This window comes from Rousettus aegyptiacus, unplaced genomic scaffold, assembly GCF_014176215.1.
Source record: "Rousettus aegyptiacus isolate mRouAeg1 unplaced genomic scaffold, mRouAeg1.p scaffold_m13_p_14, whole genome shotgun sequence".
NCBI classification, from domain to species: Eukaryota; Metazoa; Chordata; class Mammalia; order Chiroptera; family Pteropodidae; genus Rousettus; species Rousettus aegyptiacus.
The window spans coordinates 47962068-47986309 of NW_023416289.1; the positions used below are offsets into that span (position 1 = coordinate 47962068).

Consider the following 24242-nt stretch of genomic DNA (forward strand, 5'->3'; position numbering starts at 1 on the left):
TAATCTGTAATTACTGATTTGATAGTAACTAATAATAATAACAAAACCAGCTTTGTGAGAGAGAATAAAAAGCCATGGAGACAGGGGTGGGAGAGCTAGCATTTCCATTCTTCCCCTCTCCCTTATCCATGTTAGTTAAGGCATTTCCAGACTCCCACTCTTCTTCCTAACTGTCTCCACAACAACCTCCCACTTCCCTGGACTTTCCTCCCCCGCCAATTTACGCAATTTACTCTGCCCCAAATATTCCCACCAACAAAGCCCGCCTCAAGCCCCATATAAGTTTCGGGTCCCTTCGCGTTCGGGGCTGACGCCATTCTCGGCTCAGCCAGTCTGTCACTCTGCTAAGTAAATGTTGTTTAGCTCCATCGACCTTGTGCGTTCTTCCCCGAATCTAACTGGTACTATTGGCTTTTAACGTGAGTGACTGCCATCTTGGGCCTATGGTTTCTCTTGAACACTGATGCACAGAGGTTAAACCCTGCACGGGACACACAGCTGCCTAGAGGCAGAACTGGGATTGGAATTCCAACCCCTCCTAAACCCACCCTTCCCATTAAGCCTTGCCCTTAGGGCTTTGAGCTCTGGTCGCCTCCAGGAACCTCAGCAGTTTCCAGTGTTTAGCATTAGGATGGCTCTTGGATGGGCGTGGAGACCCTAGGAATCCAACAGGACGCTTAACTGTGCACCCCATCCAAGAGCGCGAGCTCGCAGAAGCTGGAGCAAGGCTGGGACTCCACTTCCCAGCACCCCGCGTGGTGATGCTTGGCTGTTGCCCTGGAGATCGGGGAAGGCACGCCTGCCAGCGGCGGAAAGCAGCTGGAACTACGTTTCCCAAGAGGCTCTGCGCGTGCGTACTCAGCGCACATTGGACCAATGACGGCCGGCAGGGGCCGGCCTTCCGGCGTCCGAGACTGTCACTTTGCTGCCGGGCGTCGTACCACACCGGTGTTGGACGCTGGAACGCTGCTGGTCCGGCCGGTTCTCCGGGAGGTTCTGGAGACCCCAGGCGAGGGCCCGAGGAAGGCGCGGGCTCAGGGTCCGCTTTGCGTACGCCGTGACTGCGGGCTGATGCCCCCCCCACCCCAGCCTCAGTTTCTCCGGGTATAGTGTGGGCGGCCTCGTGGAGCCTTCGGGCGGCGCCCGGAGCCACGTGCTCTTCATTCTCCGGGCCAACCCCAGAGGCGACCCCCTGAGCGTCTGCGCCCTTGACGGGACGGGTGACCGAGACCAGAAGCCGGGACCCCTGAGTCGGCCGCCCCAAGTAAAGGTTCCAATGGCGGAGGCGGCACAGGTGAGCAGAGGGAGCCCCAGACCCCTCACCCGCCTGGGCCACCCTCTCCCCCACCATGGCTCGAGCCCCGGCTGAGGCAGGGACTTTACTGGGCTCCCTTTCAGTTCGCCCTAGGCCAATGGGGTGTGCACTTGTGGGATCCCCACTTCTGGCGGTGACATGGGGAAGTTCCAAGGGGTGGGTCCTGCAGGGACAAAAGCTAGGAAGGGAGACAACCTAGCTGCTTCTGCAAATGAGCTTGTCAACGTGGAGCTCGGGTTCAGAAGATACGTATATATCTGAAATGGCTGGCCGAGGAGTTAAAACTATACCGAGGGCACAGAGTCATGGAAGACATAAGTTTTTTAACGTATCCCACTGTTAGTTGAGTGAAGACCAGACGCCGAGAGGAGTGACAGAGTTCTGGGGGGAAGCCATGATGGCACGTGGACCAGATTGTGTCAGTGGAGACGAGAAAGTGGTTGTGGGGTGTAAGCGGGTGTCCCAAGGGAAGGAACATTTCAATTTTTTTAGTCTGAGCACTGGAGTGGAGCTGCTGTAGACAAAATCAGTGATTTGGAAGGAAAGTAGTTTTCAAGAGAAAATCAGGAAGTCTGCAGTGTCCCAGAGCAGAGGCATCACATGGACCTGTAATTGTAGATATCCTAGGACAGAGTCCTGGTGTCCTTAGACGAGTCCCCCTGGGAATCAACTGTAGGAGGAAGGGATTTCATGGACTCAGCCAGGGATTGGCAGTTAGTGCTCCAGTGAGATGAAGGGCTGCTGGCAGTCCCCCAGGACTCTGAGGAGAAGCCTGGCAGATGGCTGAGGAAAGGGAGGGTGACAGCCAAATAAAAAGGAAATGGAACTGGTTCCTGTTCACCCACTAGATCTTTGGGGCCACCCCTGTGGAACCTGGAGGGGATCGGCCAGCCCTTCATGCTAGACGAGCAGCCTTAAAATGTCAGGCAGGTTCAGCAGGGGTGGGCATCCCAAAAGAGTTGGACATGTGGAGGGGCGGACAGCTGGGACAGTTGCTTATTACAAGAGCAATGAGGGCACATCTGGGGAAGGTCAGCTTGTGCAAAGGCTGGAGAATGACTGGACACCTGAGACTGCCCTTGGGATGGCAGCAGGCTGAAGGCAGGTGCTTGCTCTGGATGCTTTGTGGAGAGTGGCTAGTGGGGAGGCCAATGAGGCATCAGGCTTAGACAGGGAGGGGCCCAGACAAGTGAGAGCAGTTGCATCTGGAGTCCTGTGGGAGGAAGGTGAGTGTCTGAGAGACATCGGGGGAGGTAGCCATTGGGACAGGGAGTTGGGTCTTGGGTCTCACAGCCATAGCTTAGATCACGTCCATCTCCTTGTTTTCTGTATAGGGCCTGATGGTGTTTGAAGATGTGGCTGTGTACTTCTGCGAGGAAGAGTGGGATCTCTTAGATGCAGCCCAGAGGGCCTTGTACTGCCACGTGATGCTGGAGAATTTTGCACTTGTGGCCTCGCTGGGTAAAGCCGTGGGTCCTCCGTGGGAAAGCTCAGTTGTTGCCTAGCTGGTCCACCAGCACTAACCCCGTATCTCCTGGTGGCCTGTGAGCAGCCCCATAGCCACTGGCTGAGTGCCCCTTTCTGAAGTGGCACCACTAAGATGTTCCCGTGAACCCTGATCTGTGATGCAAACTTTGGGTTTTCTTGGTTGCGCAGACGATGCCATGTGTGTCCCATGAAGCCTGCCATCTGTTGGGCAGTAGGTTGTTCTGATCTGGGGCTGGTCCCTCACTTGCTTATCTTCTGTCACAGGACTCTCTGCCTCCCGACCCCGTGTAGTCATCCAGCTCGAGCGTGGTGAAGAGCCCTGGGTTCTCAGTGGGACGGATATGACCCTGGCTAGGAACACCCAGAGGAGGCCCAGCCCTAGTGAGTGGGACCTTGGGGACCTTGGGGGGGGGTGAGTTTGGGGTCAGCCTATGCAAAGCTTGTGTCCCCTCTTCCTAACCTCCTGGATACTCCTGACTCCTACCTAACTCCCTTCTGTTCTCCTACCGTTAGTCTCTCCTGGAGGCTCCAGCCTTGGCTGCCCTTAACGAGGGAGCTCCAAGTACACCCCCAGGCCACGCTGAGACCTGGTCAAAATCCCCCGCGCCCCTTAGCCAGGGCATGTGGCTCAAAGCCTCCTTGTCTCATGTCACCACCGCTGTGGGGCCATTCGCTCATGTGTTGTTTCTGGAATACTTGCAGTGCCAGGCCTGTTCTGAGCACTGGAGCACAGCCTAGACCAGGATGCTCCCAGTCCTGCCTTCATGGGGTTGACCATGCTAGGGAGGAGGCAGTTAGTAAACACGAATGACTAAAACCATAGCATTAGGAAGCCGTCAGTGCAATCAGCAAAAGCAGGCTGGGGTGTCCCCAAGACAAGTTAGTTATGTACAGGGGGGGTGGCAGGCCCCTATTCTCCCCATCTTTCACACCCAGACTGTGTGGTCTCCCTTGGCCACTCACTCGGCCTGCCCTGGTCACCTCCTCCTGTTGAGGATGACCCAGACATCCGCCTTTTCTGCCTTCAGGTTCCCAGGATCTGGCAGAGGACAGAGATGTTTCCGGAGGTCAGGCATGGTCAAGGACCTTCCAGAATAGGCTCCCTCCAACGCCCAGTAGGGTCCTCCCCACCACTGCAGCCAGCGCACGCGGGAGACACCTGGAGGGTCGGCGGGGCACTAGCTCATCTCGGGAGAGAAAACCCACGGGGGTCTCCGTGATCTATTGGGAAAGGCTCATGCTAGGCCCGGACAGGGGCGAGGCCAGAGTCAGCCTGCGGCTGACCTCCCCACTGAGAGCTCCCATGGGCAACGCACCCCACGAGAAAGCCCTCGTGGACTCCCCCGAGCCCAGCAAGCAGCCACGGGCCTCAGAGCAGCAGAAGCCGTTCCTGCGGGAGGCCCTTGGGAGAACGCTCCCGAACGACCCAGACCTGGAGGCGGGTCACGCTGGCGGTGAGCGAGGAATGCGTGCAGCCTGGCAGACGCCTCGGAGGCTCACTGCCAGCCAGGAGCCCCCAACTTGGGACCAGCTGGGCGAGGCGCTCCACGCGGGCCCCGGCCTCCTCCCTGCGGAAAAGACCTTCGAGTGCCGGGCATGCCGCAAGGTCTTCGTGAAGAGCTCAGACCTGCTCAAGCACCTGCGCACGCACACTGGGGAACGGCCGTACGAGTGCGCGCAGTGCGGCAAGGCCTTCAGCCAGACGTCGCACCTGACGCAGCACCAGCGCATCCACAGCGGCGAGACGCCGTACGCCTGCCCAGCCTGCGGCAAGGCCTTCCGCCACAGCTCGTCGCTCGTGCGGCACCAACGCATCCACACGGCCGAGAAGGCCTTCCGCTGCGGCGAGTGCGGCAAAGCCTTCAGCCACGGCTCCAACCTCAGCCAGCACCGCAAGATCCACGCGGGTGGCCGGCCCTACGCGTGCGCACGCTGCGGCCGCCGCTTCTGCCGCAACTCGCACCTGATCCAGCACGAGCGCACGCACACGGGCGAGAAGCCGTACGCGTGCGCACTGTGCGGCGCCGCCTTCAGCCAGGGCTCGTCGCTCTTCAAGCACCAGCGCGTGCACACGGGCGAGAAGCCGTTCAGCTGCGCGCAGTGCGGTCGCGCCTTCAGCCACAGCTCCAACCTCACGCAGCACCAGCTGCTGCACACGGGCGAGCGGCCATTCCGCTGCACGGACTGTGGCAAGGCCTTCGCCAAGGGCGCCGTGCTGCTCAGCCACCGGCGCATCCACACGGGCGAGAAGCCGTTTGTGTGTGCACAGTGCGGCCGCGCCTTTCGCGAGCGCCCGGCGCTGTTCCACCACCAGCGGATCCACACCGGCGAGAAGCCCGCGCGCAGGCTCCGGGCCGCTGCCGGCAGGCGCCCCCAGGCCCGGCCTCCTTCGGGGACGTCGCCCGGTGGCGCCCCCAGCTCAGCCCCGGCTGCCCTGCCGAAGCCCGCCGAGACCTGAGAGCCCGCTCCGCCCTGTTGGACATGTCCCGAGTCCCCACCGTGGCCAAAGGGCCACGTCCTTTGCCGAGCCGCACTCTGGGGAAGCCCCGTGCGCGCGCTGCAGTTCCACCTGCACGTAGGGACGAGATTTGCCACTTCTGCCACAGGTTCCTCCGTTCCCAAAAGGTCACGGTGCAGAAAGGCCAGGAGGATGGACACGGAGGCTGGGACTTTGGTGGGGCTGAGACATGGCAGAGCCCGTGGGAGGCCGGCAGGGTGGCGCCACTTCTCCTATGGTGACTGGACGTTGGGTGAGGGGGGCGTTAAGGGAGTGTCTGATGGCCACTCAACAACCGCTGCCCTGTCGACATTCAGGATATGCCCCTCGGGCCTGGGTTCATCCAGGGCCTCCTGGGAGATGGCCCAGTGGACAAGAGGTCATGTGGGGGTTGGGTGCTGGCTTCGGGCAAGTGGCTGGGCTCTGAGCCTCAGTTTCCTCCTCTGGGAAGGTACTCACTGATCCCTGCCAGATAGGGTCATGATGAGGCCAGCACATGCTGAGTGCCAGCCCTGGTAAGAGTGAGTGTGTGAAGTTCCTCCAAGCTGCCCTGTGAGGTGGCTGCTGTGGTTGGTATTCCCGCTTCTCAGAGGAGGAAACAGGCACAGAGAAGAGGTGTGACCCACATATGGCGGAGCCAGGCAGCGCCCCACTTCCTCCTGTGCTCTAGTCTGCTGGTTACAAGGGTCAACCGAGGCCTAGCTGGCTCCCCAAACACAGCTGACCCACAGGAGGTGGAGGTGTGCTGGAGAAAGACAGAATGATGGCGCCTCAGCATTGGCTGTGTCCTGTGTTATCAAAGTCAATGTTGCAGGAGCCTTTACATCTCCACTGCCGTGACTGAAATGACAGGTTCAGAGAAGACAGGTGGGGCTTCTTGTTTCTGCGGGGTCTGGTGGCCGTATGCCTGGCTGTTCTCTGCCTATTTCTGATACTTTCCCGAGAACCCCCATCAGTGTGACACCTCTACACAGCAGGGACTGAGGCAGACAGGTGGGGGGGGGGGCCTGTCTCAACTTCCAGCCTCACTCTCCAGGAAGTTAAGGGGCTTTTCCCTGGGAAGAAGAAGATGAAGGTACAGCCTGGAGTGGACATACATTGTAAGTTCCCGCACAGCCTGTGGAAGGCCATGGCTTCAGCCTCCTCTCTTGCTGAGTGCAGTGAGGCTCACTGGTAAAGATTTCTTTTTAAAATTCTTAACTGGTAACAGCCTGATTTCACTCAAGCACAGTGGAGATGTGCCATCAGGGTGTCATTTGTCACAGAGCTTTAGGGACTTGGCTTCAACCCAGGTCCCTTTGAGAAACTTCAGGGTAGAGGTGCAGCCTGTCTGGGGCACACTGTGGGGCTGTGACACCTGTGTCCCCTTGGTAGCTAGAGTTGGTGAGTGCAGGCAGGAGAACTGGGCAGGACGCGTGAGTTGGGACTGCCCTCAACAGCAGCTCACCTAGGAGTTGGCCTTTGTGGGTCCAGCCATGGAGCCAAAGGTGGGGGCCACATGTGACCCAAAGACTAACCCCTGCCCAGTGGGTGCCCTGTCTACTCACATCCAAAACCTCACAGCCATCTTCCATCTCTGGAACCTCACATATTTTTACAAAGAGGGGAGACTCAGGGTGGGGAGAGGAGTCATGCAGGACCCAGCTCCCCAAGACCCTTCACAGGCAGGTCCTCTGAGCTAGGCCTCCTGACACCCCGTAGGCCCCCGAGGCATCATTCGCCTCTCTTGGACTCTGTTTTCTGGTCCACACTGGGCCTTGCTCCAATCTGACCTTTCCTCAGGCTGGCTGGCCTCCCTGAGAGAGCCTTGAGCAAATCACATCAGCCTCAGTCTGCACAGCTGTGAGATGGAGATCTACTCCCACACTGACTGAGGACTCTTCTGGGAGCCCATGGGATTCAGGAGCAAAAGCATCTGTTTAACTGCAAGTGGGTACCTTGGACAGAGGCTCCAGGAGCCTAGTTTTCACCCTGAGCCTTCTTGACCCCCCAAGCTGGGCCTGATGCCATGTCCTGTCTCCAGAGCAGCCTCCTCATGGTTTCATGAGTTCCTTCCTGCCTGTGTGTCCCCTGCTATCCCTCACCTCCTACACCCTCAGGAATCAACTCCTCCCAATACCTGGGGCTGCTCAGTGGCCTCCATCCTGTTCCTATGAGAACAGCAACCATGAGCACCCTCCTCCCAAATCTCTGTGACCATGTTGGGCCCTGTCCTGCGAGGCTTGCTCCGCTGCTTTTAACCCTCAACAGGCTGTAGCTATAAAAGTGGCCAGGTCTTTCTGGGTCAAGATGGTATGCTGGACACATGCTTCTCACCTGGCTCAGAAGCCCACTAAAACCACCGAGAAGAGTATTTAAAACACAGACCCTGTGGGTTTATGAGGACGGTGGAGGAGGAGAGGCAAAGGCCTTCCGAAGCTAAGTGGGGATGGGGGAGCCGGCACTGACTTGAGAGATGTGTGTGTGTGGGGGGGGTCCCACCCACTTTTGCTGCAGAATTTCAGAAGGGTTGAAACCTAGCAGCCCTGGGGAGGGGAGACCTAAAAGATGACTGGTGGATGGTGGACGAATCCTTTCTAGGGAATCGCAGTCCTAGAGGAGAGACCCAAGCTCCACAGAACAGTCCAATTACATGACGCTACTTGGAAGAGGTAACAAGCCCCAGTTAACACACATGCTCAGAGACCACAGCTCTTTATCGAAAGCTGGCAGCCGAGGATTTCTGGATATCAGAAGAAACTGAAACAGGTAGATGGCAAATTATGATTTAATAAGTCATGGTTCAGCCACTTGATGTATGGAAGCAAAACTGGCCCCGTCCCAGTCAGATTCTTAAAATGATAACATTTCCTGTCGTAATAAACTAAAAGGTCACTTTAGTCTGGCTGCCAAATTAAAAGGTTGAGCATGTCCCATAAGCCTGTACAAAAACTTCCATCCCTTACTTTGCAGTACAATACCGACATCCGAAGATATGTTGGTATAAATTATGGGACAGTTTCCACATCAGTAAATGAGCGCCCATCCGGGGCAGGGCGCTCAGCGGAGGTCGAAGTAAGGACCCGTGCACCCTTCTCCATGGAGAAAGCCCACGGATCAGGCGACTTTCCCAGCCGCTTCCTCCTGGGCCTACCCAGAGGCGAGTCTCGACCCAAGCCGCCGCTTCTGTCCTCCCTGGAGGGCGGGGAGACGCTCTAACCGTTGCCTTGGAAACCGCTTCTGTCCGGGCGGGGGGAAAGGTGCTCCAGAGGTTACCAAAGAAGCCTCAAGAGGAGGAGCCTGGGTGGAGTGTGAGCTCTGATAGGTCAACCGGTTACGCTCCACCCTGCTCTTCACCTCAGTTACCAATAGGAACCAGGTCCGTTATGCACAGGCGCAGGATTCCAACGTACCGACCATCTTGGTAGTTGGTGAGTCCTAAGGCTCGGATGCAAAGGAAGAGTGGCCGTCAGTGAGGGGAGGGAGCCCCTCAAAACTTGAGAGTGAAACTGCCTCTGCAAGGGACGGAGCGTCTCCTAATCGTGCGTGAGAGGTCTTTCAAAGTGAGCATCCTCTGGCAGAGGTCGCGCCTGTCCTTGCTTGCTTAGACTCATGGGAAATGTAGTCCGGCGGTGTGCTGGGGGCGGTACCTTCGGGAACAGGCACGTGATTGGCTAGAGCGCCGCCTGGGCAGCCTGGGTGAGGTGGGAGGGGACGGCTCTCTGCGCGGCGGCGGGGGTGCACGCGGGCCGGGCCGGGCTGGGCGCGACTTCTTCCGCTGCCCCTGCACCCTGCCGGCCCCCTGCGCTTGGGAGCTCCCGCCTATCTTTCGACGTGCCGTGCGCGCCCCACTTTCGAGCCTTTGCCCAGCCCCTTTCTCCCACAAGTCAGGCCTCGTGTAGCCAGTCTGACAGGCCCCTCCAGGTAGGAGTGTTTCACTCCAGACGCTCTTCAGGGCTGGGCCACTGTTGCCTGCTGATGACTCAATGGAGCTCCTGGTTTTGCTTTGTTTTTGCTTTTCACATGCATGGCTAGGATAGTGTGGTCGTCCACAGTTCGTTGTGGTCAGCGAGCACGGAGCCTTGAAGTCCACGGCAGCTCCCTCCTTGATTCAGGGCTCAGACATACTCCGTCCCGTCCCTGTAGCCAGTTTCTCAGGGTGCCAACTTAAGTTAACATATCCGACCATATCCTAACCTGGTCCCGTGACCTACCCCTGCCCCTTCCCTCCCTCAAGGCTCCCTGGAGCAGGGCCCCACTGCCTCTCTGGCTTCTGGTCATTCAGCCTCCTGCCAACTGACTACTTCCCTTTCTCCCGGGTTGGGCACTTCCTGTGGTTCCTCAGCCTGACCTTGGAAGCCTGTGATGATTCCCTTTGCCTACCTCTCCACCATCATCTACCAACAATCCCCTGTTCTGTCCAAATGTTGGCAGTTTCCTGGAAGTTCCATTGGACAACATGCCTCCAAGCCCTTGTCCTCAATGCTGCTTTCTGCTCTCAGTTCTGAACAGCCAGCTCTGGTTACTCCTCCTGCCACGGAAAATCAGCACTAGGGTCCTCTTGGTCCTGTCGTCAGCCTCCAGGCTGGGCCTGTTTGTGCCTGATCTGCCTTGTCCTGGTGGTAGACTCTTGGCCTGCACCCTGACCCCTCCTTTTCTGCAGGTTCCTTCCAGTCAACAATGCCATCCTCACTGGGTCCCCCGCACCTTCCCCTCTTGGACTCCACGGCCACCATGGAGGAAGCTGAGGCATCTCGCCAGCGCTTCCGGGGGTTCTGCTACCAGCAGGTGGGAGGTCCCCGTGAGGCCCTGACCCAGCTGCGTGAGCTGTGCCGCCAGTGGTTGCGGCCCGAGGTGCACTCCAAGGAGCAGATGCTGGAGCTGCTGGTGCTGGAGCAGTTCCTAGGCGCGCTGCCCCCAGAGATCCAGGCCTGGGTGCAGGGGCGGCAGCCAGGCAGCCCTGAAGAGGCTGCAGCCCTGGTCGAAGGCCTGCAGCATGATCCTGGGCAGCTGCTGGGCTGGGTGAGTATGGCAAGTTATGGCTTCTGGAGGGACAGGGCGAGGCTTGAGCCTCCATGACTTGACCTTTCCCCCTCAGATCACAGCCCACGTCCTGAAGCAGGTGGTGCTCCCAGCAGCACAGGAGATAGCGTCGTTGGGGAGCCCCCACTCTTCACAGATAGTGCAGCCCCTCAGGGAAGCCTCTGGGGAGGGGCCACAGGATGCCCGGGTGGAAAGGTCTGCCCAGCTCAGCTGCAGCGTTAAAGAGGAGCCTGATGCTGACGTGCATGACGCGGGTGAGGGTGGGGCCATACTAGACTTTGGGCTCCTGGTGGGAGTGTGGGTGTCGCCAGCTGGGATGGGGACCCAGGGAGGCAGGAGGAAAGGCTGGCTGGCTGCATGACATGTGACTGGCACACACCATGGCCTCCTCCTACTAGCAGAGGAGGGCCCGGGCTGCCGCACCAGCACCAGCTCTTCACCTGCCCTGGCTCAGGTGGACCACCACTGATTCCCATCTGCCTCACTTAGCACCCTCCAGCCCCCGAAATTCAGCCCAGTCCCATGAGGGGCCCCTTGGACATGGGAAAGTGGACTCCAAGCCCTGCCACCCACTCAGGATCCAGGTGAGCAGCCCAGATGGGAGGGGAATGTCCTGGGTGGCCCCCTCACCCTGTAAGTTTTCTAGGCCCCTTGGCCAATGGGTTTTTGCTGCTGAGAGTGGAGTTGGTATCAGGGTGCCCTGCAGGTACCGTGGGACAGAGGGACAGCCCAGTGGTCTCTACAGTTAGGAAAGATTTTAGAAACCTGGTTTAGAGTGACTGGGACTGGTAGAGATTGGCTTCCTCACTTACAGAGAAGTCAGCTGGGGGTTGCAGCTCCCAGCAGTGCTGAGCTGGTACCTGGGCATTTGAACCCTTGTGTATGAATGGTGAGGGGACAAGATGACCAAACTTGGCAGGCAAGTCTGAGCACCACAGAGCTGTCCGGCCTCCCCAGCATACCTGACCTTGGAATGGAGAGGCTCTTGCTAGGAAATGCCCATAGCCACCTCTCCAGTGGGGGTGGCAGCTCAGCCTGAGCCCCCTCCTACTTAGTGTGGTGGGCAGGGGTCCCATCCTCTCCCAGCAACTTTGCTCCAAAGCCACTTTACTCGGAGCATCCCAGCAAGAGAACTGGTCAAGACATGCTTGAGGCTGAGAGGTGGCACAGGAGGAAACAGGTAAGTGGCAGAGATACTTTCTAAAGCTGCCTCACCTCCAGCCAGCACTATCCTAGCTGTGGCTCCATGCAACCACCACGTCCCTGCCCCTTGGACCCTCTGTGGCTTGTCTGTCAGGACTATTTTTTCCAATCCAGCAAAGCTCCACCCAGATGATGGGATTCTGGGAGGCCAGGAGGGTGACTTCTCGGGCAATGAGTACCCCCCTAGAAAGCCCACAGAGCTCACCCCTGGCAGCATGTGGGACCCACCCCACCCACACAGTCATGCGCCTGGAGTGGAGGCTGCACCTCCTAATGCAAGTCCCACAGCAGCCAGGTGCCCAGCTGGGATACTGGCGGCCCTCCCTCCACAGTGGGCTCAGGGAGGGTCTCCGTTATAAGAAGGGACTGGGGTCCCCTGAATCCCCTGGCATTTTGCTCTCGATGTGGCACACAGTGCTCAAGGCAAGGGGGTGAGGCCAGCTACACCCGTCCCTGTCGCTGCCTCCCCCAAAACCCAAGGGTCCTCAGCTCAGTTAGTCCAGCCAGAACATGGGGTGTGGAAGCTGAGGGCGATGGGTGCCACGTCCCTGCAGGAGGAGTGGGGGCTGCTGGACCCATCACAGAAGGAGCTGCGCTGGGACGCAATGCTGGAGAAGTACGGCGCGGGGGTGTCCCTGGGTGAGGCTCGGCCGCCACTCCGCCCTTCCCTGTGCACGCTCACCTTCTCCGTCGTTCCCGGCAGAAACCCGTGTCACCTGCCACCCCGTTCCTCATTTGTGCCAGCCCCTTCTCTTGTCCCCGTATTGGCACCTGACCGCCCCCTACCCCAGCAGGGTTACCGTGCCCCCCGGCGGACCCTCATGGTGACTTAGAGCGGAGGGCACTGAATGAGGGGACCAAGAGCCAAGGAAACCTCCACCTGGGTGAGTGCTGCCTCACGTGACACAGCCACCAGTTCTTGGGTGGGTGGTAGCATGTGCCACACACACGTACGGCAGTGGGGGGAGCAAGGGTGGGCCGACATCCTGCCTCCCAGGCCACTGCCTCCCCTTCCCCTAGGAGGTGAGAACAGGAGCTGCCGCAAGGGTCCGTCTGGCGGCCCTGGCACCCCACCACCTCTGGCGAGCCCGGCCGGGGACACCGCCTCCATCACAGCCACTCCGCCAGGTGCTGTGCAGAACAAGCCCTACATGTGCGAGCAGTGTGGCTGTGGCTTCAACTGGAAATCAGTGTTTGTCATCCACCACCGGATGCACATGGGTGGGCAGGGCGTGCAGGCTCCAGTTCTGGGTGTCGGGGGCACCAGGAAACCGCCGCAGGGTCCCCGAGAGCCGGGTGCTCTGCGCCACCCCCGGCGTGTGCCCCCGAGCCCCAGGGGCTATGCGTGTGAGGAGTGTGGGCGCAGCTTCAGCTGGAAGTCGCAGCTGGTCATCCACCGCAAGAGCCATGCTGGCCAGCGGCGCCACTTCTGTGGCAGTTGCGGCCGCAGCTTTGACTGGAAGTCCCAGCTGGTAATCCACAAGAAGAGCCATGGGCCAGAGGCCTCTTGAGAAGCTGGAGAAGGCAGCTTCACTTTAGGAGCCTTGGTGTCCTCAGGTCTGGATGAAGCCCCTGCTACTGGGCCTCAGTCTGGGACATTTGGAGGCAGCAGAGGACACAGAGTGAGTCCAAGTTTCCAGGAGGGTCTTGTCTCCCCCCACAGTCTGTCCGCAGAAGCCACCTAGGTGCAAGAAAAGAAGCTGCTCCCTTTTGCCTCCTGGGGTGAGGCCTGGGTGTAAATCCACCACTGACCGACCTCCAATCTCCCCACCTGTGACATGATACAGGTTGATGACTCTGTATTCCTGGGTCCTCTCTGGCCACTGGTGGATGCTCAAAATCTGCCGCTTCCTACCCTTCATGAAGCAGCGGGGTCCAGGGTCTCCATGTAAAAGGTGCAGAAAGCCCAGGAGAACACAGCCTGCTTGTTTATAGGCAGATGGAAAACTCATGGCCTTCCACGTGTACTGTATGTTTTTAACAAATTCCATTTTTATAAAAGGGAAGTTTCTGCCTAAGAATCCTAATTCCTGGCTCTTGTTGGTCGCATATGTAATTACCTTTCTTCCTGCCTGGCAGCTGATCCACAGAGCATCGCATCCATGTTCCACCAGTCCTGGTCCCTGGCCTACATTATTCCTGTACCACCCACATCACTCCCCTGGCCTCCTTGACTTTTGGGCTTTTGAATAACAGCTTGGATGGACACTAAGGGAACTTCCTTTTCAGGTATGGGTGGACGAGGGTGGTCTCTGAGAAAAAAGGCCACGTACACCTGCAGGTCAGGGCTGCAATCCCACAGCCTACGCCACTGCCAGTCACAAAGCAGGATGCCAAGGGGTCAGCTGCCTGCTGCCCATAGAGTCCATCCAGACTCCTAGACAATCATTCAGGACTTCGGTCAGTGCACTGTATCAGTTTCCTGTTGTTCTAATAAACTGGGTGGCTTGAAACAACATAAATTCTCTTATGGCTCTGAAATGGGTCTCACTGGGCTAAAATCAAGGGGTCAGCAGGTGAGGCTCTTCCGGGAGGCTCTAGGGGAGAATCCCTTTTGTTGCCTTTTCCAGCTTCTAGAGGCTGCATGTTCTTTGGTTTATGGATGCTTCTTCCATCTGCAGAGCCAGCAGTGGTGGTGAAATCTTTGTTTTGCTTCCCTCTCTCTGTGATCATCTTGCCTTCTCTATATAAGGACTCTTGAGGTTATAATCAGGGCTCACCTAGTAATCAGTGGTAATCTCCCTATCTCAGGATCCTTGATATTCTGCCCACTCCCCACTTGCACACTTGAGTCATCTGGAAAATCACTTTTCTAAGTGAGGACGTGCAGCTTCCAGTGACCCGGGGCTGGTACTATGCACCTTCTCATCTTTTCTTACTCTGAAAACAAAGGGGCATTTTTGTGGGGGATAGTTTCAGGAAACAGGTGTATCCAAGGAAGGGAGCCCACTGCAGCCTCTGACCAATGCAGGAGTGGCAGGTGGTGTTAAAGGTTGCTGTGACCATGGTTACTGAGGTAGAGGAGGGGATACCTGGAGGGATCACGCGGACTGGGGGAGAAGACCTAACTGCAGCCAGAAGCTGGGACGGGGATGTCTCCATCTAGGGGAGGCCTTGCCTCTTCCATTCCTGGTCTTCTGAGGACCTACTGACCTGTTGCTCTAACACAGGGGCCTGGTGAAGCATGGCCGGACTGGACGTAGAGCTGTGGGCAGGTGGTGTGGTGGGCGACCAGGAAGCAAGCTCTGCACCAGAGACTTGGAGGATGGTGGATCTGTGTGTCCCTGGTGGGTCCTCTTGTTCCTGGTAGATCCTGGCAGCCCTTCTGGACCCTGAGGCCACTCGGACTATATCCGCTGACCTAGGCCCATCAGAAGCCACAAAAGACCAACAGATGGAATTAGCACTCTCCACCCTGGAGTGGCTGTCAGGCCGCTGGCTCCTCCCGCACCCCTGGCCTTGCCCAAACAGGGCCACTCCTGCAGGCTAGTTGAGATCTTCCATGGGGCACCAACAGGGGGCCCTGAAGTATGATTTCCGAAGGGCAGTGGGTCTTGTACTGCTTGCTTGTTTTTCTGCCCACGCAGACATCTGTGTGCACATTGAGATAATTCTTGCTGTTGCTGAGCCGAGTGTGGTCCTGCTCTGTGCAGCTGGGATTCATGACAACCCTGTGTAGGTTCATGGTGGAGGTGACACCATAAATAGAAGTGGGGTGTTAAAAATAAAAAGTCTCCCCCCCAAAAAATAAGTAAATAAATAAAAGGCTTCCAAAGTGAGAGGAAACATTTATTTGTGATTTCAAAAAATAAAAAGCCAATTGGGAAGCACTGATTAAAGCAGAAGCCTAAATAGTGCTCGGATTAGGAGACCAAGGCAATGGGTTTTTATGAGACAGGAAAGGGGAATAATTACATCCATAGACGTAAGGCATAGCTATTGGTGCAGATGACAATGATGGAAATTCTAAATGTTTTAAATTTTCAGTCCTGTAGTCATCAGACCAGTAGTCATAACATCTACTTTCTTGTTAACTTTGCAGTTCTTTGGAACACGAGCATGCGTTAGTCCCAGGCGAAAGGTTATTTAACCATGTTTTAACATTCCAAAGGTTGGAGGTATAAGACGTGCAAGCAGTTTCTCTGCGATGGCAGCTCTGGCCCCATTTAAAAGTGGCTCTGTTCATTGTTTTTGACAGTTTTTTTACAGTGGTCAATATTGGGCCCTGCCCCTTCAGGTGTCCTGTTGGCTGTCCAGATGGTCAGAGTCTCCAGGTGCCCTCACACACAGCCTGGTACACATCGGGCGTCAGGGGCCGGAAGGCCTGGTTCTGGTTGTCCAACACGAACAAGGAGTCAGCAATGACACCCACATTGAAGCCCTCTCGTACCAACTTGGACTTTACCAGTTTGAACGTGCTGGTGATCTCCAGGGCATCCTGCAGAGGCAGTGGCTGTAACCCCGACTGTGACTCCCACACCCAAGACCCACCCACCTACCACGGCCACCGTGAGCTCACCTGGATACGGATGAAATGGGGGACAGCATAGGCAGGGAGCCAGGTGCGGACGTGCTGGTACAGCTTCCGCCCATCGAAGGTCTGGCTGGGGGCCAGCCGCACAGCAGCCATGCCCACCTTGCCCTCACACCCTGGGAAGCATACCAGTCACTCTCAGTGACCCACTTCACAGAGCCCGCTGACCCTGCCGCCTGGCCCAGCTCTGCTCACTGGTTGTACCCCAGCAGCTCAGCCACCTCTAAAACCAGATTAACAAACTCCCGCCCTCAAAGCTGTTGGAAGTTGAAAACAGTTGAGCCTTCCGCACCTGGCACAGACACACCGTAAACGTTCACCTCCTGCAGGAAGTCCACCAGCGACAACACGCCCTCTACCTCCCGCGTGGACACGTTCTCACCCTTCCACCTGCAGGGTGGAGCCCGCGAGTGTGACCACGCCCCTGGTGAAGGCGAGCCCCGCCTCCTCGGGATCTGCCCAGCTCCGCCCTTTCGGAATCGAGAAGCCCCACCCCTGGGAATCCAAAAGCCCCCCCTCCCTCCGGGATCAGGAAGCCCCAGTGCTCCGCCTCCTAGTCCCGTCCCTAGAAGCTACACGCGGACCGGAAGGTGTCCCCGAGGCGGTCGTGGAAGTAGAGGAAGCCTTCGAGGTCCATGGAGAGCACATCCCCAGAGTTGTAGTAAATGTCGCCCGGGCGCCGGACGTCCCTCACCAACTTGCGTTCCGACAGCTCTCTGGGCCCCCGGTAGCCCAGGAAAGGACTGCGGCGAAGCACTCGAGTCAACAGGAGCCCCGGCTCCCCTAGGGGCAGGAGCAGGAGTTGGGGCATTAACCAAAGGGGAGAACCTCAGAAGCTCAGAAGCCCCCGCTAGAGCTTCCCAACAAAATGGACTTCATCACCCAGGACCCTGCCAGAGAACAGACAGATACCCAAAGAAAGTGACTGGGAGATCGCAAATGGGAGGGAGAGACAGAGATACTGGGACAGGGAGACAAAAAGAGAAGGTGGCATGAGGAGCCCACTAAAAAGAGGAAACAGACGGCAAGGGATGGACAGGGCAGAGACAAATGATGATGGGTGCAATGGATGGCCAGGACAGAAGACCCTAGGAAAAGATAGAGGACGAGAGATTGATGCCTGGAAGGACGGAGTTTCCACAGAAAGCTCTAGAGAACAATTCAAATGGACACTGAGACACACAGCAGGGCAAGAAAATGAGAAAGGGGACCTGGGCAGAGAGGCTGAGAGGCAGAGGGTCCTAGACAGGGTGAGAGCTGCCAACATCACCACTGAGCACTGACCTCAAGGCTTTGGATGCTTGTTCCAAAGGAGGAGACAGGGTCCCCACCCCAACCCACATACCTGGCCCCACAGGCACACAGAAGCCTTGCTTGTCCCTCACAGGCTCCGCGGCCTCCATGTCGAACTGTACAAGCTCGAAGGGGTTCAGCACCTGAGTGGAGGGTGGGGAGGTGTCAGCAGAGGCCCCGTGGGCTCAGCCTCAATCAGGGCCACTGTCATGCCAAACCCACTCACTCGAAGGAAGCAGCTCATCTTGCCCACGGCCCCGCGGCGCCCTGGATAGTTGACGAAGCCAGCATTGCCTTCTGTGGACCCGTACATTTCTAAGATCTGAATGGGGCCAAAGCGCTGCTGGAAGGTCTCCCACACATCTGCCTGGAGTCCGTTGCCCATTGCCAGGCGGACTGTATGTGTCCGGTCCTCTTGTTGCTGAAGGGACATCACAATGAAGATAATGAGGAAGTGACATCAGGCGTGCCCAGGAACCATGTCCTGGGAGGACAATCTTGGGCCTTCACCTGAGGAGTTACCTAGGAAGTGATGGGGTGGGGCATGTACCTAGAGGATCTACCCGGAGTTCTTACTTGAGAGTAGTTACCTAGCATCTGTCCGTAGAGGGTCACATGCAGAAGTCACCTGGGGGTGGAAGGAATTACCTGGGAGCCTTACCAGGAGGGATACCTAGGGTGACTGGAGGCCTCATCTGGAGTCTTATACAAGGATAGATAACCCCAAAATTTTTGCCGGGAGGGGTTATTTGGGGGGCTTTACCTGGAGATAACCTGGGGAGTTACTTAGGGGCCATACTTAGGGGTAGTTACCCAGAGACTTTTCCTGAGGGCTTACCTAGAAGCTTAATTTAGAGGGAAACCTGGGCACAGTTCCCTGGGGTCCGTACCTTATTGCTCTATAAGGATGAGGCTGGCTGACATCTAAGGAGTTGGCCCTGAGCCATACCCTGTTCTCGGCACTTTGCATGTTTCTCATAATAAACACTTGAGGTGTATGATCCCCATTTTCCAAATGAGAACACTGAGGTTGAATGAGGTAAAGTCACCTCCCCAAGGAAGCACAGTTGATCATCAAAGAGGCCATGACTGGAAACCTTGTATGGGATTCAGTATATGTGGCTCTTGCCCAGGGTGTCTTACCTGAAGGACTTTGCTTGAGACCTATCCTTGAATCTGCCTGAGACCTTTAACTGGGATGACTGCTGGGGTTTCGTAACTGTGGTGTTCACCAGCACCCTAATCTCAGCCCCTCACCTGAGGAGCATTACACAGGTACCGCAGGACCTCACCCACATACTGGATCACAGTCACGCCGTGCTGTCGACAGTCACCCCAGAAGCAGGAGGCAGAGAACTTAGGGGCCAAGACACAGGTGGCTCCTGGGAGGGAGGAGAGGCAAAGGTATCAGGTCATGCTGCCATGACACCACGAAAAGCCGCTTTGAACACCTGGCTGCAGCCTCCTGAAGTATGAGATGATATTGGTCTCATCTCTGAGTTCCTGGCCTGGTCAGGATGGCCTTTGTGAGACAAGCATATGCAGGCCTGGGTTTGAATCCTGTCTCCAAATGTGTGGAAAGCTCAGTGCCTGGTACAAAGTGAACACTGCTAATTAGGGGCTGTGGATATTAATCTCTTGAGTATGATGAATGTTTTATGAAGGTTTAGCTGAGCAGATGGATAGGTGGTTAAGTGGATGGAAAGGTGAGTGAATAGATGGACAGATGGAAGAGGAGGTAGGTAAACAGATGGATGGGTGTGTTGGCGGATGGATGGATAGATGTTCTGAATGACGAACATGTGGATTAATTTTAGGGGCTATTACATTCACTCCAGGAAATTCATCCCTTCTTTTTTGATCCCCTCCCATATACCTGGCTCTGTGGAAAGCACTCTCCTTAACTCAACCCTAATCCTCAACAAAACCCTGTGAGCGAAATATCCCTGCACCCAAAGGGACAATTGTCCATGTACTTGGTGAGTGGCAAGTCTGTGTCTTCTTTGAGGCTGTATGATTCATAGGCAGGTGAAAATATAATGCCCTGCCTGTGAGAATGGGTGCCGGGTACTTGAAAATGACAGCTTTGTTTGCAACCTCTTATGAAACACCTGATTCAGGAAAGGTCTTCAAGATCTAGGAAAACCAAGAAAAGGTCGATAGGAAGTTTTCCAATTAAAGCTCTGCAATTCATCTTAGCCTCCCTTAGGTAGGATAACAGTCAGGAGCTGCCTCCAGTGCAATGAATTAGGAAGCACAAAACACCACAGCAAGGTTCTTGCCAAGAATAATTGAACTGACTCTAACCACATCTCTGGAGGGAATTTCCAGTCAAATAGGAAACCCAGGGAAAGAGAAGCAGAAACTAACTGTAAAAAGACAATTAGACAATTGGGGAGATTTGAACATGAATTGCACATCATATGATACTAAAGAGTTATTGTTCTAAGACTGTACTTTCAGGGATCATTTCTACAATTTGTTACTAGAGGAGTTTCTCTGAATGTGTAGAGCATGGGGCGGTGGGGGGGGGCTGGGTGGAGAAGAGTCACTGTTCATTTCAGTCCTTATAGGTTAGAGACACATACCGCAATAGTTACAAGCAAAAAGATACAGTGTCTAGGATTTGATATAAAATGATCCAGAATGAGAAAACACAGTAAATAAAATGGGCAACATGTGAACAATTGAAGCTGGGTAAAGACAGGTGGGACTTCATCAAACTATTTGTTCTACTTTTGTGTATGTTTTAAATTGTCCTTGATAAGAAAAATCTTTTAATGAAATATGAGAGTTAAAAAGACAAGTGAGTCTACAGCCATGCCACCCTGAACAAGCCCAATCCTGTCTGATCTCGGAAGCTAAGCAGGGTCGAGCCTGGTTAGTACTTGGATGGGAGACCACCTAGGAAGACCAGGTGCTGTAGGCATAAAAAATAAAAATAAAAAATAAGGGACTGTAAGCTGACAAGATCCTTGCAATCTGTGAGGTCAACCAAAGGTTGCCTCGTCTAAAAAAATTAACAACAACAACAAAAAATATATATATATATATTAAAAAGGCCAGCGAGAGTGAGGGGGGAGGTGATAAAGGAAACAAGTCCAGTAAAATGCTGGTGGTGGCTGAAGCTGGGCGGCGGGTACATGAGGATCCATGTGGAAACATTTAGAAATTTTTATGTTTCGAAATTTTCATGATAAAACCTTGAAGGAAAAAAACAGTCTGTGGTCCCCACGTGGATTCCTATGTGGGTGTTTAGGGAGGCAGCCTGATGGAATGCTCGGTGAGCATCCTCCCACTGGCTTCTCCTGGGACAAGAGCTCCTATGACTGACTGCTCTCACCAGCTCTTGTCACCTCTTCACCGCAACACAGTTACTAGGGACTATCTGGGTATCCCAGCCTCTGTCCACGTAGCCCCAAGGCTCTCTGCTGTGTGTCTCTCGTCAAAGGTAAGAAGCCAGCGTGCTGGGTAACCCGTGAGGCCTTGTAACCCTGACACCCTGACAGCCCCACCCTGACACCCAGTCTGGCACCCCCATGGGTTGGAGGGGTCCTCAGGGAAGGGCTTACCAAGCTCCAGGCAGCTGAGGACCCCAAGGACAAGCCCCATCACATGGTACAGAGGCAAGACGGTGTAGACCACGTCATCAGCTGTGACCCCATTCATGGGCAGTATTCTGGACACCTGTAGCACCCGTTCATGCGTGAGGATGGCAGGCTTCGGGAGCCCTGGAGGATGAAAAAGCAGCGAAAGTGGGGTGCAGAACACCAGCATGAGGGACCAGCCCCCACGGTGGCTCTGCATTGAGTTCAGGTCTGCAAGGTCCTCAGAAGGTGCTCAAGTGCAGGGATTTGTGAGTAGATTTAAGGAGGTCAAAGTGGCTTAGAGGCTGAACTCTAGAGGTCAGTTAGGGTATCAGTGGCTGTTTGCAAATAAGGGGCAGGATTCTGGCGCTGACCACTCAAATCTCCTGGGGCCAGATGTCTCAATCAAAGCACAGAGTGGGTTCAGAGATCAAGTTTGAGGCACAGGTCAGGCTTGGGGTCAGGTCGGCACAAAGGTTCAGAGGTGGGCTAGAGCGACCCAGTGCCCTCAGGTGCCCTCACCGGTGGTCCCTGAGGTGTAGATGAACAGGGCAGGGCTCTGCGGTGTGATCCCAGCACGCAGGTCGGCGGGCACGGGATCCGAGGGCGCAACCTCAAGGGTGGCCCCCAGAGCCGCCACCCCCGGCGTGGGCGAGGAGAGGCTGAGGTAGAAGCAGCGGACGTTTTCTGCCTGCAGCTTGGGGAGGATCTCCTCCAGGCTCTCCCGGAGGTCTGCAGAGACAGGCAGAGGAAAAGCCGAGGTAGGGCCCACCTGTGAGGTCCTGAGAGGAGACCGCAGTCCCAGAGATGAAGGAGAGGAGCCTACTGCCAGCCACAACGGCAGCGGTTCTTTGGCAAAGAACCCCATAATTAGTATCTTTTGGCCAAAAAAAAAAAGAAAGAAAGAGAGAGAAAGAGGAGAGAGAGAAAGAAAGAGAGAAAGAGCAAAGCAAAGCAAAGAAAAGAAAAAAAGAAAGAGCCATGGTGAAGAAGAAAACAAAGTGTGGCGGACCTAAAATTCCTTTCCAACAGCTGAGTTCTACTACCCGCGGGGACGGCTGGGGAGCAAGGCACTCCCTACCCAGCCCCCACCGGGATTCTCTTCATTTGCCCCCTGACCCACTGGCGTCCAGGGGCCTCACCTGGGTCCACCACCAGCACCCGAGCCCCAGAGCTGAGCACCGAGTGAGCCAGGGGCGCTCCGTGGCTGTGTGGATTGATCCATGCCACTGGGTGGCCCAGCTTGGCCAGCCCCAGCCATAGCTCCAGGGCGGGAACAGGGGCCAGCATCAGGAGCGCGGCGGGCTCCCTGGCGCCTAGAGCCGTGGGGCGGCCCAGCTCCGCCTTCAGAGCCCATGCCGCCCGGCAGGCCTGGGCGTCCAGCTCCCCGTAGGTGAAGGAGCGGCCCGCCGGGCCCGTGCACACCAAGGGCGCGCGGCCCGGCTGCGCCCGCGCCCACCGCTCGAAGGCATCCACGAAGGTGTCAGGAGGCTGGCGGCTCAAGCGCACCCTGATGTCCAGGCCCACGCGGAGGATCTTGATGATGAAGGCCAGGTCAGCGGGCAGCCAGCGCAGCCCCCGGGGTGGCCGCACGGGCAGCAAAGCCAGAGTGAGGGCCGCGGCCACCAGACTCAGCCAGTGGGGCGTCCAGGGGCCGAGCCAGGACCACGCCAGCACCGCCAGGCCGAGCAACACACAGCAGGTGGGGTCCCCCAGGAGCCAGCGCAGAGCCACAGCCACAGCCGCGGGCCACGTGGGCTGCCCCAGGCCACACAGCAGCAGCAGCAGCAGCAGCAGCAGCACCGACATGGCGAGTCGCAGCCCGAAGTCCATAGCACCTGCTGCGTCCTCAGATGAGTGTTTGCACAAAGCTCATCTCTGTAGGGACGGTCTGGACTCCACCTCCCGCCCCGCCCCTGGAAGTGGCCCAGCCACTATTAACAGTGAGCTCCCTTTCCCAGAACTCGGCCTCTAGCCCCTCCACTTCCAATTACAAGTGACAGTCAATATATTGGTTTCACGTGTACAGCAGTAATCATTTATATAACTTACTAGGTGGTCACCCTTAAAGTCGAGTACCCACCTGGCACTATACATGGTTATTACCGTATTACTATATTTCCTGTGCTGTACTTTACGTCCTATGACTATTTTGTAAGTGCTGATCTGTACTTCTTAATCCCTTTGCTCTTTTCACTGAGTCCCCCAACGCTCTGCCACCAGCCCTTCTTAACACCACCTGTCTGTTTAGCTCTGCCTGGTCCTCTTGTGGCACCGGCCCCTCTGCCTCTGTGGACACCTGCTGTGAACCAGGCAGGCATAGGGGAAACAGGCCACAGGCAGAAGCAGGACGCTAGCAAGGCAAGGCAGCTCCAAGTGCTGCCTGCTGCGCTTCGCACTTCACGTAGAGGTTCTCCTGTGACACCCACTTAATCTGAGGGGAAGACACGGCTTGGCTGGACTGAGCCTCTAGCCAGGTATATAACAGGTGCTCAGGAAATACTGAAAGGAATAAATGCGGTGTCTGAATTCAAATACAGCTTTGACCCCCACCCGTACACTGACCCTGTGGCACCCCTGGCGTTGGAGGGGACTGTGCTTTGGGGTTCAGGAGGCTGAACTCTGCTGGAACTTGAGGGGGGAGTCTTTGCATGGCGAGACCTCTCACCTGTGGGAGTCAGGGGTGGGGTGGGGAAGTGGCCTCAGAGAGGGGCTGCCATTGGGCTTGTGTTAGAGCACCTCCCTCCAGGCTCCACACCCCTGGATTTGCCCCAACCATGAGGGCAAGGTTCCCAGGGTTACACTCGCTCTGGGCTGGCAGCCACACAGCACCCTGAGACATTAGCTGCTACCAGGGCACCCTGTCTTCAGCCACCCAGTGGGCAGTCCAAGGGTCCTGGCTGTCCCCCCACCAACCTAACCCAGCCCTCCAGTACAGGTATCCTGGGGCTCAGATTTCCTCATAGCGGCCTGGCCCTAAAGATGTCCTGGGCACCCCAAAAGGAGCTAGACAATTTTGCCCACCAGAACAGAAGGCAACTGTGAAATCCAACGGACTTGGAAGATCTGAGAGGAGGGGCCTGGAAATCTACATCTGGGACAGCTGCAACTGTCATTGGGGTGGAGTTCCACACAGGGCCCCCTCTGAGATTCATCTCATAGGGGGCTGGCTGTACCCCTTCCCACAGCACCTAGGGCTCTAGGAGTCAAGCACCACTCATATGCAAACCCCGCTGCCCTGGGAGTGGAGGCACGAGATGACCAAATGGCCAGTCCTGTCTTTGCCCCAGATGGGGAGACAGG

General features: G+C 56.4%; 3 protein-coding genes and 1 pseudogene across 6 annotated transcripts; 3 read left to right on the top strand and 1 right to left on the bottom strand.

Moving 5' to 3' along the window:
• Positions 1-623: 623 nt before the first annotated feature.
• On the top strand, positions 624-8179 carry LOC107500420 (zinc finger protein 324A). The gene is made up of 4 exons (XM_016125611.2): positions 624-1294; positions 2650-2776; positions 3068-3184; positions 3832-8179. Exons 1-4 carry the CDS (start codon positions 1277-1279, stop codon positions 5259-5261), a joined length of 1692 nt encoding a protein of 563 aa, XP_015981097.2. The 5' UTR covers positions 624-1276; the 3' UTR covers positions 5262-8179.
• A 556-nt stretch (positions 8180-8735) lies between these two features.
• ZNF446 (zinc finger protein 446) lies at positions 8736-13981 on the top strand. Of its 4 annotated transcripts, none has more exons than XM_016125685.2 (7): positions 8736-8842; positions 9943-10301; positions 10378-10576; positions 10812-10906; positions 12080-12164; positions 12317-12409; positions 12546-13981. In XM_016125685.2, the coding sequence occupies exons 2-7, from the start codon at positions 9960-9962 to the stop codon at positions 13034-13036; spliced, it is 1305 nt and encodes a 434-aa protein (XP_015981171.2). In that variant the 5' UTR covers positions 8736-8842; positions 9943-9959; the 3' UTR covers positions 13037-13981. The 4 variants fall into 4 exon arrangements, with proteins under 4 accessions (XP_015981171.2, XP_036088531.1, XP_036088530.1 ...); XM_036232637.1 differs by lacking the exon at positions 8736-8842 and adding an exon at positions 9044-9203 and having other exon boundaries at positions 12320-12409; XM_016125686.2 differs by lacking the exon at positions 8736-8842 and adding an exon at positions 9045-9203.
• A 1312-nt stretch (positions 13982-15293) lies between these two features.
• Positions 15294-24177, bottom strand: SLC27A5 (solute carrier family 27 member 5). The gene is made up of 10 exons (XM_016125561.2): positions 22082-24177; positions 21462-21671; positions 20925-21083; positions 18610-18734; positions 17579-17773; positions 17405-17495; positions 16644-16842; positions 16352-16449; positions 16045-16175; positions 15294-15963 (listed from the first exon to the last, which is right to left on the bottom strand). The coding sequence occupies exons 1-10, from the start codon at positions 22770-22772 to the stop codon at positions 15787-15789; spliced, it is 2076 nt and encodes a 691-aa protein (XP_015981047.2). The 5' UTR covers positions 22773-24177; the 3' UTR covers positions 15294-15786.
• On the top strand, positions 20163-20281 carry LOC118611504 (annotated as a pseudogene).
• Positions 24178-24242: the final 65 nt, after the last annotated feature.